The sequence below is a fragment of the Orbicella franksi genome, chromosome 1, assembly GCF_964199315.1.
Source record: "Orbicella franksi chromosome 1, jaOrbFran1.1, whole genome shotgun sequence".
Taxonomy (NCBI): domain Eukaryota; kingdom Metazoa; phylum Cnidaria; class Anthozoa; order Scleractinia; family Merulinidae; genus Orbicella; species Orbicella franksi.
Genome location: NC_138145.1, coordinates 24210654 through 24232439, shown reverse-complemented (window position 1 = coordinate 24232439; position 21786 = coordinate 24210654). Strand labels below are relative to the sequence as shown.

Genomic DNA, 21786 nt, shown 5'->3' with positions numbered 1-21786 from the left:
ATGAACGTGTAGCCATGCCTGGAGTTGATTACGTAAGCGTGAGAAGTACTGTAGAAATCCCAGCCGGACAGAACTTGACGCAGATAACCTTGGATGTAACACATGTAAGTTTAGATCGGTTGGCGATTGTATGAATATTTAAAACCAGTTTTTATTGTTTGTGTGTTGAATCTAAGCGGTAGCTGGAACAATGTCCTGTAAGAATCCTATCGAAACCTTCTTACAATGTTGTTAACTCTGCCACTCACTGGCCCCTGATTGCAGGAAGGTGAATGCTTGCTCACCTTAGCTCTATATCGTGATGTCCAGTTTTTATAGAGTTGGGAATTCTTTGAAAATTGTTGCACATAGTTTCTCGTGTATAGTCAACGTGCTTGATACGGTCTTGTAATGCAGAGGTCCAGGCTGGCTTCAAACTTTTCATTCCGTCACTGGCTGGATTCGATCTTGGCAGTTCTGACCTAATTTAACTACTCAGCTACGCTATACAATGTAACTAACAGGCCTGCAAAGCCTGCATAAATTTCATTCTTATCCATAGTAAGTTTGATGTTTGTCTCCTGCGGAGTATTTGTTTCATAGGCCACAATAAAAAATTGGTAGGACAGCGGTTACTGAAATGTTATTAAGGCGTTTTCTTTTCGTGATTAAATTGTGTTTTATTTTATCTTTCAGTTCAACAGCACAGTTATAAAGAAAATCTTCCAAGTGAATCTCACAGCTGTGACACTCAAGCAAGGTGACGAGGTCGATAACTCTCCTCGCATCGACCCAAATTCTCGTTTACTGGAAGTCGTGATTGCACAACCAAACCAAACTGTAGGTGAACTTAACTTTGATGTCAGTGCGTTGCTAGACCCGGCAACCCAAACCATCCAGTTAGACGAGGATGTAGGAATGCTAAACATTACAGTCCAGCGAACAGGTAGCAGCTTGTCAGGAGAGGTCGGCTTCCGATATATTGCTCGACCTCTGAGGTCAAGCGTATATTCTGCTACAGACCGTGCAGATTTTTCTCCAAGTGAAGGAAAAGTCGAGTTTGCCTCGGGGGAGAGCCGTGTCACTTTCAAAATCAACATAACTGATGATGATGTACCTGAAATTGAAGAAGGTTTCTACGTTCAAATGAGTCGTCCCTTGGGAGGTGTTCGGATTGGTCCAGAGAGCAAGGTCGATGTGATTATCAAACCCAACGATGAACCTTACGGACGGTTTGGGTATGTAATATAGTTTGTGAATTACAAAAGACTAATATTAAATTTACGTTTTGAGTGGTACTCAATGGTTGTTATATTCCATGTACAATGGGTCTGTGTGTTTTGGAAAGTTCACTGTATTTCAGTTGAAGGTTTCAAGCTAGTAGTTATTACGTCATGAAACCAGGCTGGTGAGGCTGGCAGCGAGATTTATTGCTAAAAGATAACGAAGTTTATGTTTGATAGAAAACCGTGATACCTGAAAACTGTTATTTGATTTTAAAAATCAAGAAGTCCACGTGAAATATTCTGAAAAAACGTAGAGTGATCTTCTATCTGACCTCACAGCTTAGTCCTTAGACTGAGAAAATCTTTGATTTAAATCCCGTCATTTTTCTGTACCTTTAGGTCTCGTTTCGTATATTAAAGGATCGTTTAAAGAAATTTGCATAGTTTACGTGTATCGTACTGAACAATCAGCTGGAGTGAAAGTCTGTACATTTTAATTTTTTCTCTCGATAGCTTTACAAAGGAAATATCTGAGGACATCAAAACTGTTCAAGAAGGAGCTACTTTACAACTTGAAGTGAAGAGAGAGCGGGGCGCCTTTAGAGATGTGCACGTGACCTGGAGGCTGACATGGAGTTCAGGCATTGTCAATGCCAGCTCTCAAATCTCGCCAATGAATGGCTCACTCAGGTTTAAACAGGTCTGTAACTGCGAGTTGGTTAGAATGTGGAATTGTTTCACCTATGAAACAGTACCTTGCCTTAGCTAAAATCCTGTCATAACAGGAAAGGCTCCCAAGCGTTCTTTACAAAAGAGTTTAATGGCGGCCTTTTCCCATTCTGTCATCCAACCTTACCTTAACATTTCAAATGTTTAACACTAACAGGTGGATGGGAGGGGCGGGGTGGGGAGTACTAATTTTATTTGCAGAAGTCGTCCTCGGTCCTACTTCACCATAGTTCCCGACTCTCACTGAGTTTCCCCTGGAAGTTTGTTCAGAACTTTCTTCTCTGAGAATCTTATGAGACTACAGCTCTCGTCAAGAATTTCTGTTAGTTATGTCCTAACGACAACCATTCGACGTGACTTCAGAATTCTCGTGCTATTTTCTGATTGATCAAAATAATTGCAAACTCTACGAGTACCTAAACGAATATTTGCCGAAAACAGCACTTCTCCTATCGCCTTCTGACAGTGTCACTCAAGCTAGTGATAATTATGAATTTGTGTTCGTGTCCACAGGGAGTCACTTCTCAGTTTATCACGCTGCACGCACTCGATGACGCAGTGGCAGAAGAGGGTCAAACGTTTACTTGTCAGCTTGTCAGTGTCGACAATGGCGGGGTACTCGACCCAGCGCTTGACGAAGCTAGAGTTTACATCCCACCGAATGACAAAGTGGAAGGAGTTGTGTCAATTGACCCGTCTACAAAAGCTATAGTAGCAGGAGAACCAGTACAGGGGCATGATGGAGTGTTCGTCATAAGGTAAGTACTCCGGAGAAATTAATCACGAATGAAGAATAGCTCATGAATGAGATGCTTTAACATCAAGGGAAGGACAAACAAAAGTTACTGAAGCAAAATATTGGACTTAACTCTGTTATCCTAACGCCTTCTTGCAGAAGGATAAAACGCCATAAGTTAACATACGAAGGAATTTTGGCTGTATGCTTTATGTTTTACCCGGTGGAGTCTGGTTGCTTAACGTTCCTCTCCAGAGAGAAGGGAGAGAGCGAAACTTTACATTGATATACGTTAAAATGTAGCAGTTGGTGTTATGCTTTGTTTCGATTGTTTGCCGTTACTTAAAGGCAACACCCCATAGTTAATAATTTTCTGTTGCTCATCACCTATCTGCTCGACAATAAATATGCTAAGGAGAAATAATTCTTCGATCACTCTACAATCGGATGAAGTTGTCGTCACATTTACACTGTTTAGAGTTTTTCCACGGCGTTACTACAAAACGTTAAGTTCTTTTTCAGGTCATTTCACTTTTACAACCCGTTCTTAAACGAGAAAAATGTTGTAAGTGTTTTAACGTGGAGACTTCATTCCCCTTCTCTTGTTTGCCTTTTTGTTTTGCTTTTTGCGTCAACTTTCCATGGACGTTATTGATATCACCTTGTGGCGTGTATAGTTAAGAGTAATATTTTTGATATTTTTTTCAGGTTACTCCGCCGGATAGGTCAGTCTGGCGACGCGCAGATCACGTGGTCAATCACTGTAGGGTCACCTGGTAATGCACCAAGCCCCAGTAGCACTTTTAACGTTACTTCCGGTTCAGTGACTATGCCAGATGGCGTGGAGACAGTAATGCTTCCTATTATGGTGAGCCAAATATAGAAAAGCAGTTGAACCCGTGTTAGGGGGTAACTTTTGAGGAACAAGTACACCTAGTACGCTATAGGGCGACTGGTTTACATTCATCTCAAGGGTCTTTAGCGCAGAATATCGTACACGGAACTTTCAAAATGTTTCCGTGTGTAAAGAATTTTAGCTGAATACAGTTACAGCCTGTATGCCTGCTTTTAAAGATCAATTCGCGTCTAGTGCTGGGGGATCGGCTCCAAATATTGTAAGAAAATTTACTGACAGAGTTCAGGGTTGGAATTGAAAGCGAGGGCTGTTATAGTAAGAAGTTATGCTTCCCTGTTGCTGATAATATCACAGCGGTCCGCCATATTTGCATTCGGTCTATTTTGGTGTGAGATTTCATCGTCAGCTTTGTTATTAAAAGACTCGCCATAGCGCTGTAACGCCCCAGTGAAGGACGTACACCGGCACCCAAAACATACCGAAACCTGGTAAGCCAATCAAAAAACTGCATAACCTATCCACTTTAATTTACTAAAAGTTGCAGTCATGAATAGATATCCCGGATGAAAGCACGTGGCTACAAGATAATTCAGTGTCTTATACAACCTCCTGTTCTTTTGCTTTTGTTAGGTGAAAGACGATTCAACAGCTGAAGAGCTGGCTGTGTATTCTTTCTCTTTGCTTGGAGCCAGTGATACTGTCCTTGATCCTTCGCAGAGCGCACGCCAAGCGCAAATCACTGTAGTGGCTAGTGATGATCCATATGGAATTATCGAGTTTCAGTCGGCATCAAGTCTTAATGTCAGTGAAGATGTTGGGTTTGTGAATCTCACAGTTCTAAGGAATGGCGGAAGCATTGGTGATCTGTTGGTTAATTATAGCGTCTCGTCCACCACTGCCACAAAGGGTGTCGACTACGAGTCGTTTGGAAGCGGTATGGTTCGAAGTTTTGTTGTTTTCGTACGTCTTTTACTCACAGTGCGTTGGAATTTGACGGGCCATAACTTAACGTACGTCGGTTCACCCCAAATCGTCCCCGAGACGCTGAACGTCTTATTGTATCCTCTTGGCGCCTTGCTAACGTAGAATATATAAGCAGTGGAAGTCTTTAGTTGTGCTATGAGAATGTTTCTCAAGAGAACACGTTTATCAGTCATTTATCATGTTATTTTTCCTTCAACTTGGATGATGCTTAGCTTTTGTCGTTAGAGGCATTTCATTCGTATGCAAATTTATACACTCCTATGCAGGTTCTATACTTCCTAGAGAGTAGTACGCTCGGACCCTTTCTACCATTTTTGCAAGTCTCCGGTTTTTGTCTAAACCTTTTGTTTCTCTCAGTTCTTAATTTCGCCGATAAAGAGGATCAAAAGACTATTCCCGTTCTCATAAAGAAAGACGACACCCCTGAACTCTCCGAGACCATCGCAGTTGAACTGCTCGCTGTGCAACTTGTTTCTGGTTCGCCCAAAAACTACAGCGTTATAGATGGCTTGCCACTAAATACTCCACCCTGGATCAGTTCAGATAAAAACAAGGTCATGATTGAGATTGAGGAAAATGACGACGCTCGTGGGATTGTACGTTTTACGGAGAGCTCCAAACTTGTGCGAGAGGAGAGTAGGGTTGCTGTTCTGCAACTCGTTAGAGAAGGTAAGCTGGGTTAGGTGTATTCTTGTGTGATACCATCTAGTAAGCAACAAAACCAAATAAATCATTATTTTGCTTAGCGTCTTGACGTTCACTCATTTTGCATAAGAGAATGCTCAGCTTCTTTTTTCCGGAAAAAAAGCAATCTGATGTACACCATTCAAGTAATTTGTCAAAAATGCTTAGGGAATGAAGTTTTCCAGCACTTGTGAGCAAGGCTGTAGCAAGCTGTTCAATCAAACAGCAAGTAATATATATTCTAGGGTCCATTTTCTGTAGTTGTCGTTGAAAAATGTCTCTTTTACATTTCAATAGGGGGTAGCCTCGGAGTTGTTGACGTCGTATTTTCAGTTCAGAATGGAACCGCCATCCTTGGTGAGGATTTTAGAGAGTCCAGAGGCACCGTTCAATTCACCAGTGGTCAAACTACTTCATTTATAAACATTACGATCCTTGACGACAATGTTCCAGAACAGCGTGACTACTTCACAGTCAGTCTAGATTCCGTGACAGGTGGTGCTAAGCTAGCGTCGCCTAAAACCGTGACTGTCACCATAGAAACGAGTGACGATCCCGGCGGATTGTTTGGATTTGTGAACAGGTCTCAGCTGACAATCGTTAATCCTAGCTTATCTGCTGATCTGAGCTTTGTTATTCAACGAGAAGGTGGGGCTGAAGGGGAAGTGGAGGTGAGTGGAATTTAATCTAAACTCAAAATGCCTTAAACGTGTCTTCCCCATCCTTAACCATCCTTGTTCCTTTATAGTTTAATATTATCTCTTTAGTGTTTTCCTATCTTAGTGAACTGCTATTTTTAGGCCGTTTCGTTTAACATAGAGGTAATTCTCTACGTGGCTAAAATAACTCAAAATAGCGTGACTGAGCCTCTTTAAGGTTATTCCCCAGTATTACATTGCGCATCCCTACTGCGCATAATTTCACGCGTGATTAGCGCGCGGGCATTAAAAAATGGCGGCCCTTTCTTTACAGCTGGACCTCGCCATAGAGGTAAATCTTCATTTTCTCGCAAAGGAGTATGGTGACATATCATTTTTTTCAGTTGTTTTGAATTGAGTAATAAATTTCTCTGTGTAAAATAAATATGGACCTATTCTCAGTGTAGAACAAAAAGCAATCGTCGGAAACGTGAATTTAGCAAGCAATCGTGACTACAGTCATGGTGCTATTATAAGGATTTATATGGGTGTAAACAAGGTGCTGTTGCTCCTAAACGAACATGGGGACCCCTCATTTTTATTTCAAAATTTAAGTCCCTATAATATAAACAATCGATAGGCAAAGTTTCACAAAAATCTCAGTGCGGGTTCTATTTCAGTGGAATGACCTTAAGTATCTTGTGATATGGCTTTATTGCAAAAGACAGCGCGGGTATTACTTTTAGATGATAGTTTTCCTGTTCAGAAATGTTGTGTTCGATAGCCATCTTGTGGGGGATATGACGCTTTAAAAGAGGGAGAGGGCGAGAGAGGCACATAATACAAAATTGTTGGATATGATATTTGATTCTTCTGATTGTGTCGCTCTTTAGGTGAGCTGGAAGGTAGTTCGAATCCACCCTCCGTGTGATTCTTGTACATTACCTGATGACTTCGAAGGGGCCACTGATGGATCAAGTGTATTTCCTAATGGCGACGTAGGAGCAAAGAGGACTGTAAGACTTCGCGTTAGACCTTTCTTGGGTAAGTATACAGCGCTTACGTTTTTAGTCTCCACTTATTATTTAGAAATGCATACTTAGTCCTTTTAGCTATTCTTGGTCCGATTTGGCCACGAGTCTATATCAGAATTGTTGCTGAGATAACTAGACGCTCTAAGAGCGTTTACTCGGGCTTCGTACCGCAACATCAAATCGTACTTTACAAATAAGCTTATTGAACACATTGAAAACAAATAAAAGAATAAGGATATTTTTAACACAAGAGGTCGCTTAGATATTTACCTGATTCAAGTTGTTTCGTTGAGTGTCCTCTTTAATCCTCTTTATCCAACTGCATGTTGTTTGCCTCACCTTCGAAGTTCTGTTTACGACATTTCTTCATTTTTTTCTTCAATTTCACAGGCTTTGACGAACCCGAGGAACGATTCGTTTTAACAATTTACAAAGTTTCTGGTAACGGTTCGATCGACGGTCTTCGATCCAACATCACCATCACCATCGCTAAACATGGCCATCCTAACGGAGTGTTCAGGTTTCAGAATACAGCAACTAGAACGTTTGATGAACCTGCAAGTGGAGTAGAACAACAAGCGTTCACGGTGGAGAGGAAGAATGGTACCCAGGGAACAGTCAATGTGAGTATTATCGGTTTTAAGTGTACTCACTTGTATTTTACCTAGAATTTTAGTAATCTTAGGGGTCCCTATTAGCAGGGAGATTCCTGTGGTGAAACAGGAATTTGCGGTCGCTTTGACAATGGCAGCACATCTGGTGGGAAATAACGTTAACTGGAAGCTGAATCGGACGCTGTACCTTTTTGGCGGGAGATAGACTTGAAGTTATGGTGAAAGCTGTAATCTAGACTTAGTACTCAGGACGTAACCTCAACCACCTGTGTTATCTTTTCGATGAACTCCTTTTTCGTTCTCCCCATCCACCGTCCAATTCCATTAAGACATATGTAAAGTATTCAAACGTTCTACGTACAAGGAACGTGAGAACTTGAATCTTAAACGGAAGCTTATTCCTATATGAGCAAGGCCGCTCATGATGTCATGCGACATCATTCTTGGTGCAGTAATTAGGCAAGATCTTTAATTAAACTGCTTCTTTACACAGGTCAAATGGGAAATAACCGATGTAACAGGTTCTTCTGGGTCACGTGGACTACAGAGCACATCCGGCACAGTGACTTTCGATCCTGGTGAATTTCTGAAAAACATTTTGGTGGAAATCAAAGCAGATGATGTTCCTGAATTAGAAGCTGTTTACATGCTGAGAATCGTGTCTGTGGATGGAGGAGCAGATTTAGATCCTTCTGCTACTAATGTCACTTTTAAAATAAGGTAAGTGGTTAGTTTCCTTGTTCCGAGGACAAAAACGTCACCCTTCGACGCAAAATGCAACGTGGAGAAAAAAATGCAGTAATACCTGAGCTTGTAAGTAAAGCATCTTAAGTCCAACAGGCTCGTAGCGCTCGGCGCTCAACTCCGGTTTCTATAGCGTGAAGTGGCTGGGAGTATCGCCATCTCCCCTGGATGGGATGCTAGTCAATCGTAGGTTACTTCCCATTGTTTTCTCTTATTGCCCCAACATTTCGCAATAGTGCAGTTACACTTAAGGCTGAACTGAGTTTAATACTGCAGCAGACCGCCTAAAGGGAGACTGTTGTCTACAGGAACGTACAACGCTTGTTGGTGCTAGCTTGGTTATATCCCAGTAGGTGGGGCGTAACTCTCTGTAGTCGCTCCACTGAAGGCCTAATCAATGTTTGAAAGGGCTTGCCTTTAGTTCACGAATTTCGTCCGTTGTTTGCTATGTCAAAAGTGAAATGAATGTTTAGTTTAATTCATCCTGTTGTACAATGGTAGGACGAATGACGATCCTCATGGCGTTTTCAAGCTTCAACGAGATTCACAAAAACTTCAAGTCTCTGGAAACAGCCGTCTACTGCAGTTTACGGTGATGCGAGAGAAAGGAACGTTCGGCGCAGTTGACGTACAGTATGAGGTGCGCCACTCCGAGTGGTACCCCACAGAAATGAAAGGAACTGTTACAGTATCTGATAAACAGAGCCAGGTAACGAAACACTTGTTTCACGTAACTGTCCAGGTTCTAACTTGTGGACCATTCTAGTGAAGTTTTAAAGCAGTACTTTCTTTGCATGCTGTTAATTATGCTGTGTAAAAGGGTTCTGGCTTTGAAGTCTGTGGACGAAACCCTAGCGTGCGTTGATGGTGAATAAGGTGGTTCTAATTTGGAAGTCCGTGGATGAAATTTTAGGGTGACCATTTTTTTGCAAGCTAATGAGCAGAACGCTTGTCTTTATGATGTTAAACAAAAGGATAGCTACAGTCAAATTGTGGTTATTGTTTCTGTCTTGAACTAGCACTCCTAATAAAAAAAAAGGTGAAAAGTAGAGGAAGAAATAAAAAAAAGTTCCTTCACGGGTGTAAGTTTACTCTTTTTACCCTTAGGCCTCGGAGAGTATCGCTTTGACAGCTTTCCTTCAACTCGGCTCCACATTTACTATTACACTGACTGGAGTTCGTTACAGCAATAATCAAGGTAAGTTTCCATTTTATACGAGCGATACTCTGCAAGGACACTCGCTCGATTCTTATGAACGAGTGAGGAAATTGATTGACACCAAGAGCCATTACACCGTAGCACACATGGCAATTTGTATGTTACAAAAATATATTTAAGAAATGGAGTTAATCTTTTTTGTTTCGGAGACAATATCGTTATGAAGCAAACTTTGTCATTGTAAGGAGGTGGATATTTGTGCAAAGATGTTGTATCGAGCGACGGGGGAGGGGGTTGAATTACAGGAACTGTAGTTAACTTTATGAATTTCCTATTTAGTTCCAGCTACCTCTATCCCTCCTAAGCTGTCCAGTAGTTCTCCAAGTGACACTTCTCAGACCATTGTTGTACCAGAGGACGCAGCTAATGCTTTGTTCAAGTTTGCTGACGACTCTTTGAGACTGACAGTGGATGCTGGTATGTAAACAAGGACAGCACGTTTTTCTTTACCACATGGTGTTGAGTAGACTGCGAGCAGTTCGTTTTTCTCTTTAGTTTTTCAGCATGAAATAATAGACAAGAAGAAATGGCCTTGCGAGAAAGAAATACCTTATTACATGAAACTTTCGCGACACGTTAATTTCGCGAATTTCGCGATGTAAAAAAATCGCGAAATTTAAGTGAGGCGAAAATTAAATGTCGCGAAATTAACTTGATGCGAAAATTAAGTGACTTACATTACGTCAATAATTAAAAAAGCGACTTTATTACCGTTACACACGTTTATAACAATCATTTTGAACTATTCTGTGGTAATGTTCTGTTCCTCTTCATCACTACTGCTTTCCGTCTCCACTCCAGGTAGCACTTCTTTTGTACAATCCTCAAACTGTCCATTTACTGGCTCCTTGTAGTGCTGTTCCACTAGTTGCTTAAACCTTTCAATTGCCTTATAGACACCGTGAGAACATCTTTCTTGTTACTGTTTACATAATCAGTTGCGTTTCTGTTTATTTGGACGTTGTTAATTAAGTTGTTTGATCAAATTCAGGGACATCTTAAATAACATTGACAAAGAAATATAGTGTGTCTCACTCAAAAACGCGAAATTAAAGTGAGTCAAAATGCAAAATTTTCGCAAAATCGCGAAATTAAGGTGTCGCGAAATATGCGAACCTCCAAATCGCGAAATTAACGTGTCGCGAAAATTTCATGTAGTAAGGTACAAAGAAAAAGTGGCTTCGCGAGAAAGAAATGAAAAGAAGAAATTCTAGTTTTATCAGGGCCATTTCTACTCTCAGTTGTATCTCGCTCTGTGAAGTACAGGAAAAGAGGAGCCTATGCTTTGTTTACGTAAGGGTGGTTTCTTGGTGAAAATCAGGACTGGCGGAATGAGTTGTGAAGTAAGTCTCCTGTTTCATAAACTATATTAATCAAATACTTCTTTGTTTGTTCATAGACAACTCTGTTTCGTCCATTACCGTGGTTCGTGAAGGTTTATTTGGTAGCGCCACAGTGGACATCAGGTCAGGTTTTCCAACAGGCACCTTTGATGGATTTACCGCGGGGAAAATACTCCCGGATTCTAACTTGGTGTCATTTACTGGATCGACAAAAAACAGGTCCATTTCTGTTCAGGTGAGTGTCCACGAAGGAAAGTCAGGTTCGTAATGGACTCACGTTGATTTTGAATCAAGAAAGAAAGAAAGAAAAGAGGGTGTACATTTGTCAACTTCCAAGTTACGCATGACAGTAACCATTGGCAATGGTATCAGTGGATTAGCTTGTAAAAAATTGGTGCGCTGCGGCGAGAAGTGAAAACATAACTTGGATGTGAACAGGAATGTCATCTGCCCGCTAAGATTAATACAGCTGAGATTAAGACTGTTTTCCTTTTGTCATTACGACTCATAGCAACTTGATTTGCTGCAAAACTTTCAAATGTCTTGATAGACTGGGCTTTGTTGAATGACAGGTTTTGATATGAGTTAAACACTTCAACACTTGTTAATGTTAACGAATTTTTCTTTTTAGGTAAACCCAGTACTTGTTCCTAACAAAAAGCTAGTTTACTCTGTGTACTTGGCGTCTGCGCACACGACGAATGACCTCCCTGGTGGTGCAAATGTCACGACCGAAGCCAGTCGAACAGCAGTTATTGAGTACAGCGGTGTTGTTGTGGTTGCTCCAGACACTCAACAGCTACAAGCTGTTGAAGATGGAAAGGTAATAGTTTTGAGGACATGTTTGAAGTCACAATTGAAATCTTCAGTGCTAACCTGGCTTTTTGTTGCGCTTACTCGTTTACCAAGTGTATCACAGCTGAGCAATAACGCTAGCTTTACTGTAGTCTCCTCGTTCAAACTAATTCTTATGGAAAACAGGTTGAAATTATCGTTTTGAAATTAGATTATGAGCTCAAGACTTCTATCGCGTGATAGTTGACGAGGGCTGCGCCCTCGTCAACTATCACGCATAGAAATCAAGAGCGAGTAATCTAATTGTTTTAGTATAACTCTACTAGTCATTCAAAACCCTATATAAATCCTCTTCACAGACACTTTGAAAACGCAAAGAAGCGGCCGTCATTTTGTCAACAACTGCACACTCCTAGGCTACTCACTATCTACAACAGAATAGATAGTGAGTAGCGTAGCTAATCAGAGAACAGCATTCATGCTAGAACGCTATTAGATTAATTTTATGCTTAAAATAGATATTAGTCGTGGGTAATCATTTTAATGTATTGCCGACATCATGTTGACGTCATGACAGTTACAGATTCACTTGGTTTGTTGTGGTTAGCACAGGCACTCACACGAATGCAAAAGCTGAGAGGTAACAAAATTTTAGTTTGCTTGCTGTGACGTCATGTGTTAGCGTATGAGAACGCTTAGTCTTGACTTCAATTGTCGTCAGTTTGGGAGATAAAACAAGGCAACTAATAACTTAGAGCTTATGACCAACTCAGCTAATCGGTGCCTTATTTCAATTCTTCCAGGTTAAATGCAAGATCTTGCGTCAGTTCAGCGTGTTGGGCTCTGTTACAGTACAGTACATCTTCAGTGGCTCACAGGGAACTGTCAGCATGGCAGCAGGAGAGTTCAGTAAAGAGTTTGATGTTGATGTGAAAAATAGCAACTCTGATCCGGAAAAAGATCGCGTGCTCTTCTTAAACTTAACCTCCGTCACTGGAAGTAAGAATCCTTTGTTTGTTAAAGTTGTAACTTGCTCGTTTTACTTTGAAACTCAGGCATTTCTCTCTCGTATTACTTTTGGCCAGAACATTTTTACATTGGCTCGAATAATGCAAGTACGAACTTAATTTAGTCAGTCAGAAGTCTGGCACGCACATTTATTGAGAATAGATGTTTACATTTCTCGGCAAAGTTTCAAAAGAACTATTACAATTAAAACGCCAGTGGGCTAGCTTGGTCGGCTCCTTTCAAGGGAAATGGAACATCAGTAAGTTTATGGAGTTCGCCTACGGCTTGGTCTTTGAAAGTACAAAAACAGAACTCGATCACTACAGACCTCGTGCTAGTTGAGTAACATCTGTTTGTTGACAAGGTGATGCTAATTTGCGAATAACTGTAGTTATACCGTGCTCTTAATAACCACTGTTTCAGGTGGCTCTCCGCGACTGGGCGTGAACAGAACTGCGCGTATAACAATCAGAGACAACGACGATCCTCAGGGTGTCTTTAGTTTCCGCACCACTCGTATAACGGTCCCGGAAAACGCCACAAGCGGGAATTCACGCATGGTGGAGCTGGAAGTTCAGCGTACCAAGGGGACATTTGGCGATGTGTCAGTTCTTGTAAGGACTGTTGGGGGTGGAGAGCGTTGGAATCCGACCCTGCCGTCTTTGAAAAACGCCATTGCAGCGAAGAAAGGAGAAAAGAACGCGACGATTGGTACTGATTATGTTGAACTCTCAACGAGAGTGACCTTCCCGGTAAGATTTGCTTTCCATGTCGCTTTTTCAGACATGTAGGTGTGTTGTGCAAGGTCAGAAACATGGAAATAACGGAAAAGCATAATTCAAATAACTACGCAATTGTCTATGACAGTCTCTGGCTATTTTCGCTCTTTGTTGTCTCATGAAGACTGCAAAGCACGGCTGCGCACTTCTGTGTATCATTGTCTACTTTCTTTTCCTTCTCTCCCTGTAACCCTATGGCCAGGTGTAATATCAAACCTTTCGCCTGTGCGTGTTTGTTTGTTCCAGTCCTTCTTCTTTACATCTGTTTTATGTGATTCTACCGTTGCTGCTATGGCCAATTTTCATATGAGACCTTTCGCCTGTGCGTGTTTGTTTGTTCCAGTCCTTCTTCTTTACATCTGTTTTATGTGATTCTACTGTTGCTACTATGGCCAGTTTTCATACGAGACTTTTCACCTGTGCGTGTTCTTTTGTTCCAGTCTAGTTTGCATCTGTTTTATGTGATTCTGTTGTTGTTTTTAAAGGCTCAAGACCCTATACCATCAGATGGACAAATGAAAAAGGTTCAGCTTGAGATCAAGGATGATGACCTGCCTGAACCTGATGAACAGGTTTTAGTTTACTTGACAGATGCCATGGGCGGCGCCAGAGTGACCACTGATTCTGATAGCGGACTCCAGGTGAGCCATACATACCGCTAGTTATCGTTTTAAAGGAACGATAGACCCACAAGGTTACTATAAGTTCGAAGGAAACCCTCAAATGATGAAGGTAGTTTACTAATTAACAATTAGATTATGAGCTCGAGATTTCTATCACGTACTAGTTGACGATGGCGCAGCCCAAGTCAACCATCACGCATAGAAACCGAGAGCGAATAATCTAATTGTTTTAGTATAAATCTACTTGACTAAAGTCATTCGAAACTCGATTAGATCTCCTCAACAAAACGGATAGTAGTGGCGTACCTAACAAGAGAACTGCATTCGTGATAAACGCTAGTAGATTTATAACAAGGAGACAACAAAAATATCGAATGTAACCTTGTTCGAAACTTTGGCCGCTTGATTGAAAATAGACATTCTTACATTATCTGATTTTTTTTTCAGTCTTGGGCAACCATCACCATCCAAGGCAATGATTTGATGAGCGGAGAAATTGGATTTGTCCCTGGATCACAGACTGCAACAGTTGACGAAGATTCAGTCTCCCCGACAGCTGTACTCAAAGTTCAAAGAACGAAAGCTACATTTGGTGAAGTACAGGTATGTGAAAGTGAAGAATGATCAGGTATGTAGTATCAAACACGAGACACAGTGTCTGACCACATTTCCAAACATTGAGAAGAGAGTTTAAATTCGAGATGTTTGGAAATGTGGTCAAACACGGTCTTGAATGTTGGATATATCTTCTCAATCGAAACTAAAACTAACGGGAAAACGGAGAAATAAAAACGTTAAAATCTATGCAAATTATGATCAGATATCCATGACGAAAGGAGTAAGGCATAGCTCAGCCTGTAAGCTGGTATTCGATTTTGATGCTTGTCTTTGAAGATCACACCGGCCAAGTTAAAATTTCGTCATATATGGTTTCGTCTCGTCTTCCTGTTTCCTGTCATTCCTTTTTTGTAGTATTTTTATTCTTGTCGTGTTTTTTTTTTTGCTGTCCACATTTTGCTGTTACATTGCAGCAATCTTCGATGTGCAAATGCATTCGAGGACGAAGACAGCAAGGCTTGGAAAAACGTATTTTAACGCACTTCTGAATTTCATGTACAGGTGTCATGGAATGTCCGTGAAAGCGAGTTCCATAGCGAAGTTGTAGAATCTGAAGGAAGAATCACGTTTGCCAATGGAGTACAGCAACAAGATCTTGTCATTCGTTTGAAAAATGATGTGGTAAGTACATTGTAACTGCTCTCCATTCAACTTTCAGTACATCAACCAATTGACCTAGGAGGTTACGGTATTTCTGAAATATTCACTGTTTATAAATCGCGTCGTTTGAAGGATTTGGTTTTCAGGTTTGTGGACTGTAGATGCGTTGTCCAGACAGTATGCATTCTCGCTGTAGGTTTCGAGACAGAAGCTTGTTCAGTCTATAGAACCCTATCAATTGGAAAAAAATGAAATTCATAAGTAAGAGACGGTCATCCTGCGAATAACTGAAGCGCATGCAATAGACCGCAATAGAGATTCGATTAGGAGCTGTACATCATCACAGTAAATGGTGTACTAGGGGCCAATGCGTAGTTACTTGTTAAGGCTGTTTGTATAAACATTTCTTTCTACAATTGAAATAGCACTGGCGAAGGAGTGTGAATTTTAGATTCCTTTTCAAACGACTATCTTTTTTTTTTTTAGAAACCCGAACGAGCCGCTCAGTTTCATGTGGATTTGACCGGAGTTGTTAGCGGTAACCAAGCACTAATCAATTCTCAGTTCCGGTCGGCTCTGATCAAAGTTGTGGAAAGCGACTTCCCCAATGGAACCATCTCCTTTCCCAAGGATGTCGTGTAAGTTGTCTATAAGGTTGAACTTCTGATCAATGGAATGCGCAATTTGATAACAATGTTCCTAGTTGTCGCTTTATCGGAGAACCGTCCGATTGGAACAAACTTTCGACGAAAAATTCTGATATGAATTCCGTAAATTGTCAGTGACGAATGACAACATTTTCCGGAATTTCAGGAAAATGGGACAACCTTGCGAGGTGTACCAAAATTTTCGGAGATTTCTTACCGGGAAGTGCCGTTCCATTTGACTCTCCTACCGGAATTTCAAGAATTCTCGATTGAATGGTTCGTTTTGCGTAGATTCAACAATTTGTCGCCGTTTCAAAATTTTCGGAATTTATGGTTGAATGAAAAGCACCTTTAAGTACCCATTCTAATATTTGTTGTTTATTCTCTAGTTACACAACTGTGGACAAGACGTCTACCGAAGTTCAACTTAAGGTCGCTAGGGACTATGGGAAAGACACTGACGTCACAGTTAACTTTGAGACACGTGATCTAGCTGAGCAGTTTACCTCAAAACCAGGCGTGCAAACCTCACAGGCATTTGCTAGAGAAGACTACGAAAAACCAACTACTACTTCTATTACCTTTGCTAAAGGAGAAGTAAGTTTGTTTAAGATTTGGGAGGCTTATCTTTGAGTGAAGAGGTTTTATTGTATTTTAGAAGTTGGTATTATACATGGGCGATATAAATGATCTAATGTTTTGGTTTTCTTTTAGACTTCGCAGACCATCACCATCACTTTAACTCCCAGAGAGGCATCTATTACAAAGTATCCAAAAGCGTTTGAGGTCGTTTTACTCAGCGCTACTGGAGGAGCAAAGTGAGTTTTGCTTCTTAGTCTTGAGTTGTTTTTGTTTTGTTTTGTTTTTTTTGGTAACCTGACTTTTTTATACGATTTAGTGGCATACTACGTGTTGCGAGCCACTGTTAAACATGTGTTTGTGTTATGACTAGTGGTGAAAGATAGTCTAGCTACAGAAGATCAACATAGTTTAATACTATTTGGGACACTTCACGATAAACGCACTTATGTTTGCTGGTGATCAAGCAAACTTTTAAGTTTACAGTTCTCTGGACTGACTTTTTGTGCTGCTATGGACAAAAATAGCCCATTCCCCACAAGGAGTTGCTTAATTTGAATCGTTCGTATGAGGCAGTAATAAATGTGCTCTTTACTCATTTACCTTCTCATTCGCCATCATACCTCATATCTGAACGTATAACTATTTAGTGATTAAACTTACTAATTCTCATATTTGAGTTCGTTGAAAGCATCAGTCAAAATAAAATGCTCATTAAAGGGTTACTTTTGTCTGACTGTCATATGTCCAAATCTTTATGCTGTCTGTTACTTATTTTTACAGGATCATTCAGGAATTCAACACTTCATTGGTTACAATTTCAGACGACAAAGAAACAACAACTTTCCTCAGATTGCGAGCTTTGGCTTTCCAAACGCCGCTAACTGATGATCAGATTAACAGGTGAGACGCTGCCTTAATTGGCTTGACGTGCTTTTGCTGCTGTAGACATGCACAACCTTATTCTCCGGTGTCTAGGCGGTAGAATGAAGACAGACCCAGGGAACGAGATTGAGACATGGTCTGCTCTGAGGAACAAACGGTTTCCTGAGAGCAAATACATGTATGCTGGAAAACGTTTTCTCATTTCGTCTTTGCTATTATAGGCCGGAAACATTTATGTTGAATTATATTTCCGTACGTTAAAAAAGTACTTCAAAGTACTTCTTGACTGATTGACAAATTGTCCCTTGTCTGTCGAAGATATAGTTACAGTGTGAGACTTGCCCAGTTAGTGAGAGGTGTCCCCCTAACTGTACATAAGTGCCTGTCAGAGGTTGTACTGCTGACTCTAGCGTATAGCAGTAACGATATGGTTTGTTTTGTTATTGCAGTATTCTCTCCGATCTGTTAACTAACGTTAAGAACCCGTTGGATGAAGATCGATTGAAACTAACAATGGACACGATCGATATTATTTTAAATGACAAGAAGACCCGCCCAATTCTGGGAGAGAGAATGTAAGTGTAGCAGATTGAGCAGATGATGGAGTGGGTTCTAGTTAAAACACGGTTTATCAACTGCGCTTTAGCAACGGCGTTGTAACCTTGCCTTAAAGTACCTATGAAGTGAATTTTTTTTTGCTTTCATCTGTCGTTTGTTATGTCTACTTTTCGAAACTGCCTAAAGCGAATAATGTTAGAGAGAGAAAAATCCGACCTTTTGCCGCCCAAAGGGAGCTCAGTATAGCAAAACGGTGGGTCCGGAGACTGGCAAAGAGTTTACAAGCGATGACGTAGGAAATTGTTCCAGCGATTTGTTTGTCCCACTTTGCCTCTGTAGCTATGTGAATTGCCATAGGAGATTTCATCAAAGTTCGCTATTTTTTTTGCAAGTAAAATGTCAGATAGTGATGGATATATGTCCTCTAGTGAAAGTTCCAACGTACAAGAGTTGGAAAGTAGCGATGAAGTCGTCTGAACAATTTCCTACGTCACGGCATTGTAATACATTCGTTTTGGCCGCGCGCAAAATGGACCCACTTTCGGTTGTCAAATTCGAACTTTGAACAGCAAAAAGTCAATTTTTTCTCTCTTTAACATTATTCGCTTTTGGCAATTTCGAAAAGTAGACATAACAAGCGACAGAAAAACGAAAAAAAAAATTCACTTCAGAGACACTTTAAATAATTGTTTCAAGTTGTTAATGAAGTTGGAGGTTGAAAGGTAGAATCACATGCCGTGCGCCATTGAATTTATCATACACTAAGTAATCAAGGTTAAACGAAGTTGAGAAAAAAAATTGAAAATCCGTAACTGAGAACAGAAAGTCTCAGTAGTCACACCACGTCATGTCGCGTTTCGTCACGCAACGCTCGTCGCGAGCCCAATATTTGCATAGTGGACTATATCAGACTCGAATTATGCCATAATTTATTTAATGAACCGTCTTAGTTTGTTGTTTGAAGCTCTTGTACCATGCAGAACTTGCCCGTTTGCATCGATCCGAACTTCGCAACAAATGCGAATTGGCAGGTAGTGAGAGGAAAAGGTCTCATTCTTTCGGGAAAATGTCTTTGCGAAACTCGAAAGTCTCCCGAGATAATTCTATGTCAAATGTTTCGTGAACGGAAACGAGAAGCTTGATGTTGATCTTATAGGTTGCAAGATACGACCAAACAAACCCTGATGGACATCTTCGACGAGTTGTTGGATCCCAGCAGAGATGACACCAGGTATGAGCTGCTATACGTAGAATAGTTAATTTACCAAACGAGGACGACTACCTCCAAGCAAAATGCAATCTTTTGAAACATTTCCCTAATTACATGGTCGTTCAGTTTTCCTTTTACCCGCGTACATTGCTTCAAAATGCGTTTAGCTATCTTTCAGACCGTAGGAACTTCGCGTACCGATTGCTTACTTAGCAAACGTTCCGTTCCTCCCCATGCCTAGTTTTTACTCTAACCCCAATTTTCGCGCGACCAGCTGGCAAGAAACTCTTTGGTCGTACGGGAACGCTAGCTACGCCGGCGAGCGGACTGATTATGTTACACACAGCTATGCCGGCAGCAAGCACTATAATAACTTGACATTTAGTATACTCTCCACCTCTGGTTATTGGTTTAAGTACACGTTTCTCACACTTCTCATAGCATTGGATAAGTCGCTTGTATATACTCATTGTCTTCTATCACAATTTTTAGAGTCAATTCCTAGTGCAAGGGTTTACTGCGATGCACCTTTATGTTGTTAATTTTGTACCGTAACAGATTCACTTTCTAGCTTTATTTTAAATATGGAGTGTTCTTGCTCTTTTTTTCTCAGGGGTCAAGACAAACTCTCTCAAGTTTTCAGGACGTTTGCATTTTCTCTGGTCTACGGTCTTCCATGTTCAGGCAAGCAGGGCTTATCACTTACGGGAAAACGTGCAACCGTGGAAGGCTTTAGACGGACGCCAACTGACCTTAACGGATTGCAAATCAAATCTGGGTAAGTCGCAAACGCTCTTCTAATTTGATCTTTTCAAGTAAGTTAAACTCAAAAGGTGTGCGGAAATATTACCTGATAGATTTTAAGGTAACAGTGTTAAATGGGACTTACGTGTGAGTGTTTTCATCCCTTATAGGAGAGGAAAGGATTACTTCCAGTATCCATCCAATCTGTATTCCTCTTCTTCTTCAAACGCGGAGGTTTGTCCGACTGTTCGTTTTGTCTTTTACCTTTACTTAGTTGTTGCTTTTATTGCACATTATGGTTGACGGCTTAGTTATGCTTTCAGTCTTATTCACATTCTGTTCATTGTGGAATTCCCGTATATCTTTTCTTTCCAGTGTCGCGATGTTCACTTTATTGACTATGCCACTGCTCACTGGTTTGATAAATCTGGACAGCTCCCTATTCTCAATGACAAGGTTTGAATCTTTCAGTTTGTTGGTCAGTCTTTATTAAGAACACGCCTTCTTTTGTGCATGGATTCGTCGTGACCTCCATTTGCTTTGTTTTTGTTTCCCTCTCTGCCCTGGTCAAGCATTGACTCAACGCTACATAGTTAGCTAGTCTTTTCAGCCTTATAAGGTTGTCTTCAGCGGACGTCATGGTGCTTAAGTCATTCAATAAGCTGCATCCTTCTGGCTAGGCAATCAGGCCATAGAATAACCCATGTCCTTGAGGTCGTTTTCTCGTTGTGGAGTCCAAGACTTTCTATGTCCGTAAATATTGAAAATGTAGCCTTGTAGTCGAGCTCTCGTTGCATTCACAATTTGATTCCTCTTTTCAAGCAATTGCCCGAGCTGCTGCTTGTCGTCTAGTCTTGCAAACAACGTATACACAACGCAAAATGTATAAAGACAAAGGCCCACCCGATCTTCCCGACTCCCACGATCCCACCAATATGGTTAGCTAAATTTACGTCTTTTTTAGGTGCTCTCCACGTCGTCAAATGACAACTCGTCGCTTATCAGCAGTGATAAGCCTGTTACATACCGTATCTATAGTGACCAAAAGCGAGTGACACCCAAGGGAGCTAAGTACGTAATCTGTGAAGTACTCTATAGTCATTGGTATTTAATTGATTAATAGGGCACAGGCTAGGGAATAATCAAAAGATTTGGATGTCAGGGAAGAGTCAGGAAGGGAACCAAGCGTCCGGTTGGGGACATTTTTTTGCAATTTCTTTAAAAGGCATGCAGGGAATTTTATTTTGTAATTGATGAATAAGTGTTGCTGATAACTATCGTCATACAGTGGTCACTAGTAAAGTTCACTGGGCAATTCAGTGAAGCAAATTGATCCATCAATAAACTGTTTTTCATCTCAGTCCTCTTATGGCCAGTGGCCAGTAAATTGCTTTCTGCTAAATGGAAAATGAGCAGATTTTGTTTGTTTCCTCTGACGCTCTTAAGTTTGCCGCAATGCATGTCTCATGTACTTGAGGAAACTGGCCTTCACTAATGTCTTACCTTCTCTAACAAAATTTCCGTGTCGTTTTATTTGTGTAGCTGTGTCTACTGGGATTATTCCAAGTCAGCTTGGTCCAAAGAGGGCTGCACTAAAAAGGTGAGTAGTTAGCTTGGCTCTTTATTAATCGTTTGTGAAATTGTTATACTTGATGAGTGACTCTTAATCATCACTGAACAGTGAAAAATTGCGTTCTCTGACCAACTCTCACAAGCTTAGGCACAGACCTAGTCTTGGCCTCTCCTCTCACACCTGTACCATTTCAGACCAGGAGCAGTCTGTGATCTAATTTTTAGCGATTCATTGTTGATGATGGGCAAAATTATCGGGGAAATATTTAAAAGGATATCTAACTTCACAAACCTAACAAATTTAGGCTAAAGTTTTCAGACTCGCGACCATAGGTACGACAATCCTTCGTTCGTCTTTTATGAGTTAATATTCCTATACCTC

The 21786-nt window shown here is 40.8% G+C and overlaps 1 protein-coding gene across 2 annotated transcripts in view; it reads left to right on the top strand.

The window, feature by feature from the left end:
* LOC145497719 (adhesion G-protein coupled receptor V1-like) overlaps window positions 1-21786 on the top strand; it is a 75144-nt gene that overhangs the window by 44892 nt on the left and 8466 nt on the right. For both annotated transcript variants that reach the window (XM_081477563.1, XM_081477555.1), the window contains exons 44-75: window positions 1-104; window positions 676-1217; window positions 1719-1905; window positions 2448-2692; window positions 3379-3538; window positions 4157-4460; window positions 4868-5179; window positions 5492-5865; window positions 6726-6876; window positions 7257-7489; window positions 7974-8200; window positions 8726-8933; window positions 9332-9422; window positions 9723-9860; window positions 10843-11021; window positions 11418-11609; window positions 12385-12580; window positions 13013-13341; window positions 13854-14009; window positions 14439-14594; window positions 15111-15230; window positions 15696-15847; window positions 16246-16453; window positions 16571-16674; window positions 17219-17338; window positions 17770-17895; window positions 19035-19109; window positions 19702-19866; window positions 20003-20066; window positions 20208-20288; window positions 20797-20903; window positions 21375-21432. The exon at window positions 1-104 is cut by the window's left edge and continues 263 nt beyond it. In XM_081477563.1, coding sequence (XP_081333689.1) covers window positions 1-104; window positions 676-1217; window positions 1719-1905; window positions 2448-2692; window positions 3379-3538; window positions 4157-4460; window positions 4868-5179; window positions 5492-5865; window positions 6726-6876; window positions 7257-7489; window positions 7974-8200; window positions 8726-8933; window positions 9332-9422; window positions 9723-9860; window positions 10843-11021; window positions 11418-11609; window positions 12385-12580; window positions 13013-13341; window positions 13854-14009; window positions 14439-14594; window positions 15111-15230; window positions 15696-15847; window positions 16246-16453; window positions 16571-16674; window positions 17219-17338; window positions 17770-17895; window positions 19035-19109; window positions 19702-19866; window positions 20003-20066; window positions 20208-20288; window positions 20797-20903; window positions 21375-21432 — 5864 coding nt within the window. The remainder of the gene's footprint in view (window positions 105-675; window positions 1218-1718; window positions 1906-2447; window positions 2693-3378; window positions 3539-4156; window positions 4461-4867; window positions 5180-5491; window positions 5866-6725; window positions 6877-7256; window positions 7490-7973; window positions 8201-8725; window positions 8934-9331; window positions 9423-9722; window positions 9861-10842; window positions 11022-11417; window positions 11610-12384; window positions 12581-13012; window positions 13342-13853; window positions 14010-14438; window positions 14595-15110; window positions 15231-15695; window positions 15848-16245; window positions 16454-16570; window positions 16675-17218; window positions 17339-17769; window positions 17896-19034; window positions 19110-19701; window positions 19867-20002; window positions 20067-20207; window positions 20289-20796; window positions 20904-21374; window positions 21433-21786) is intronic.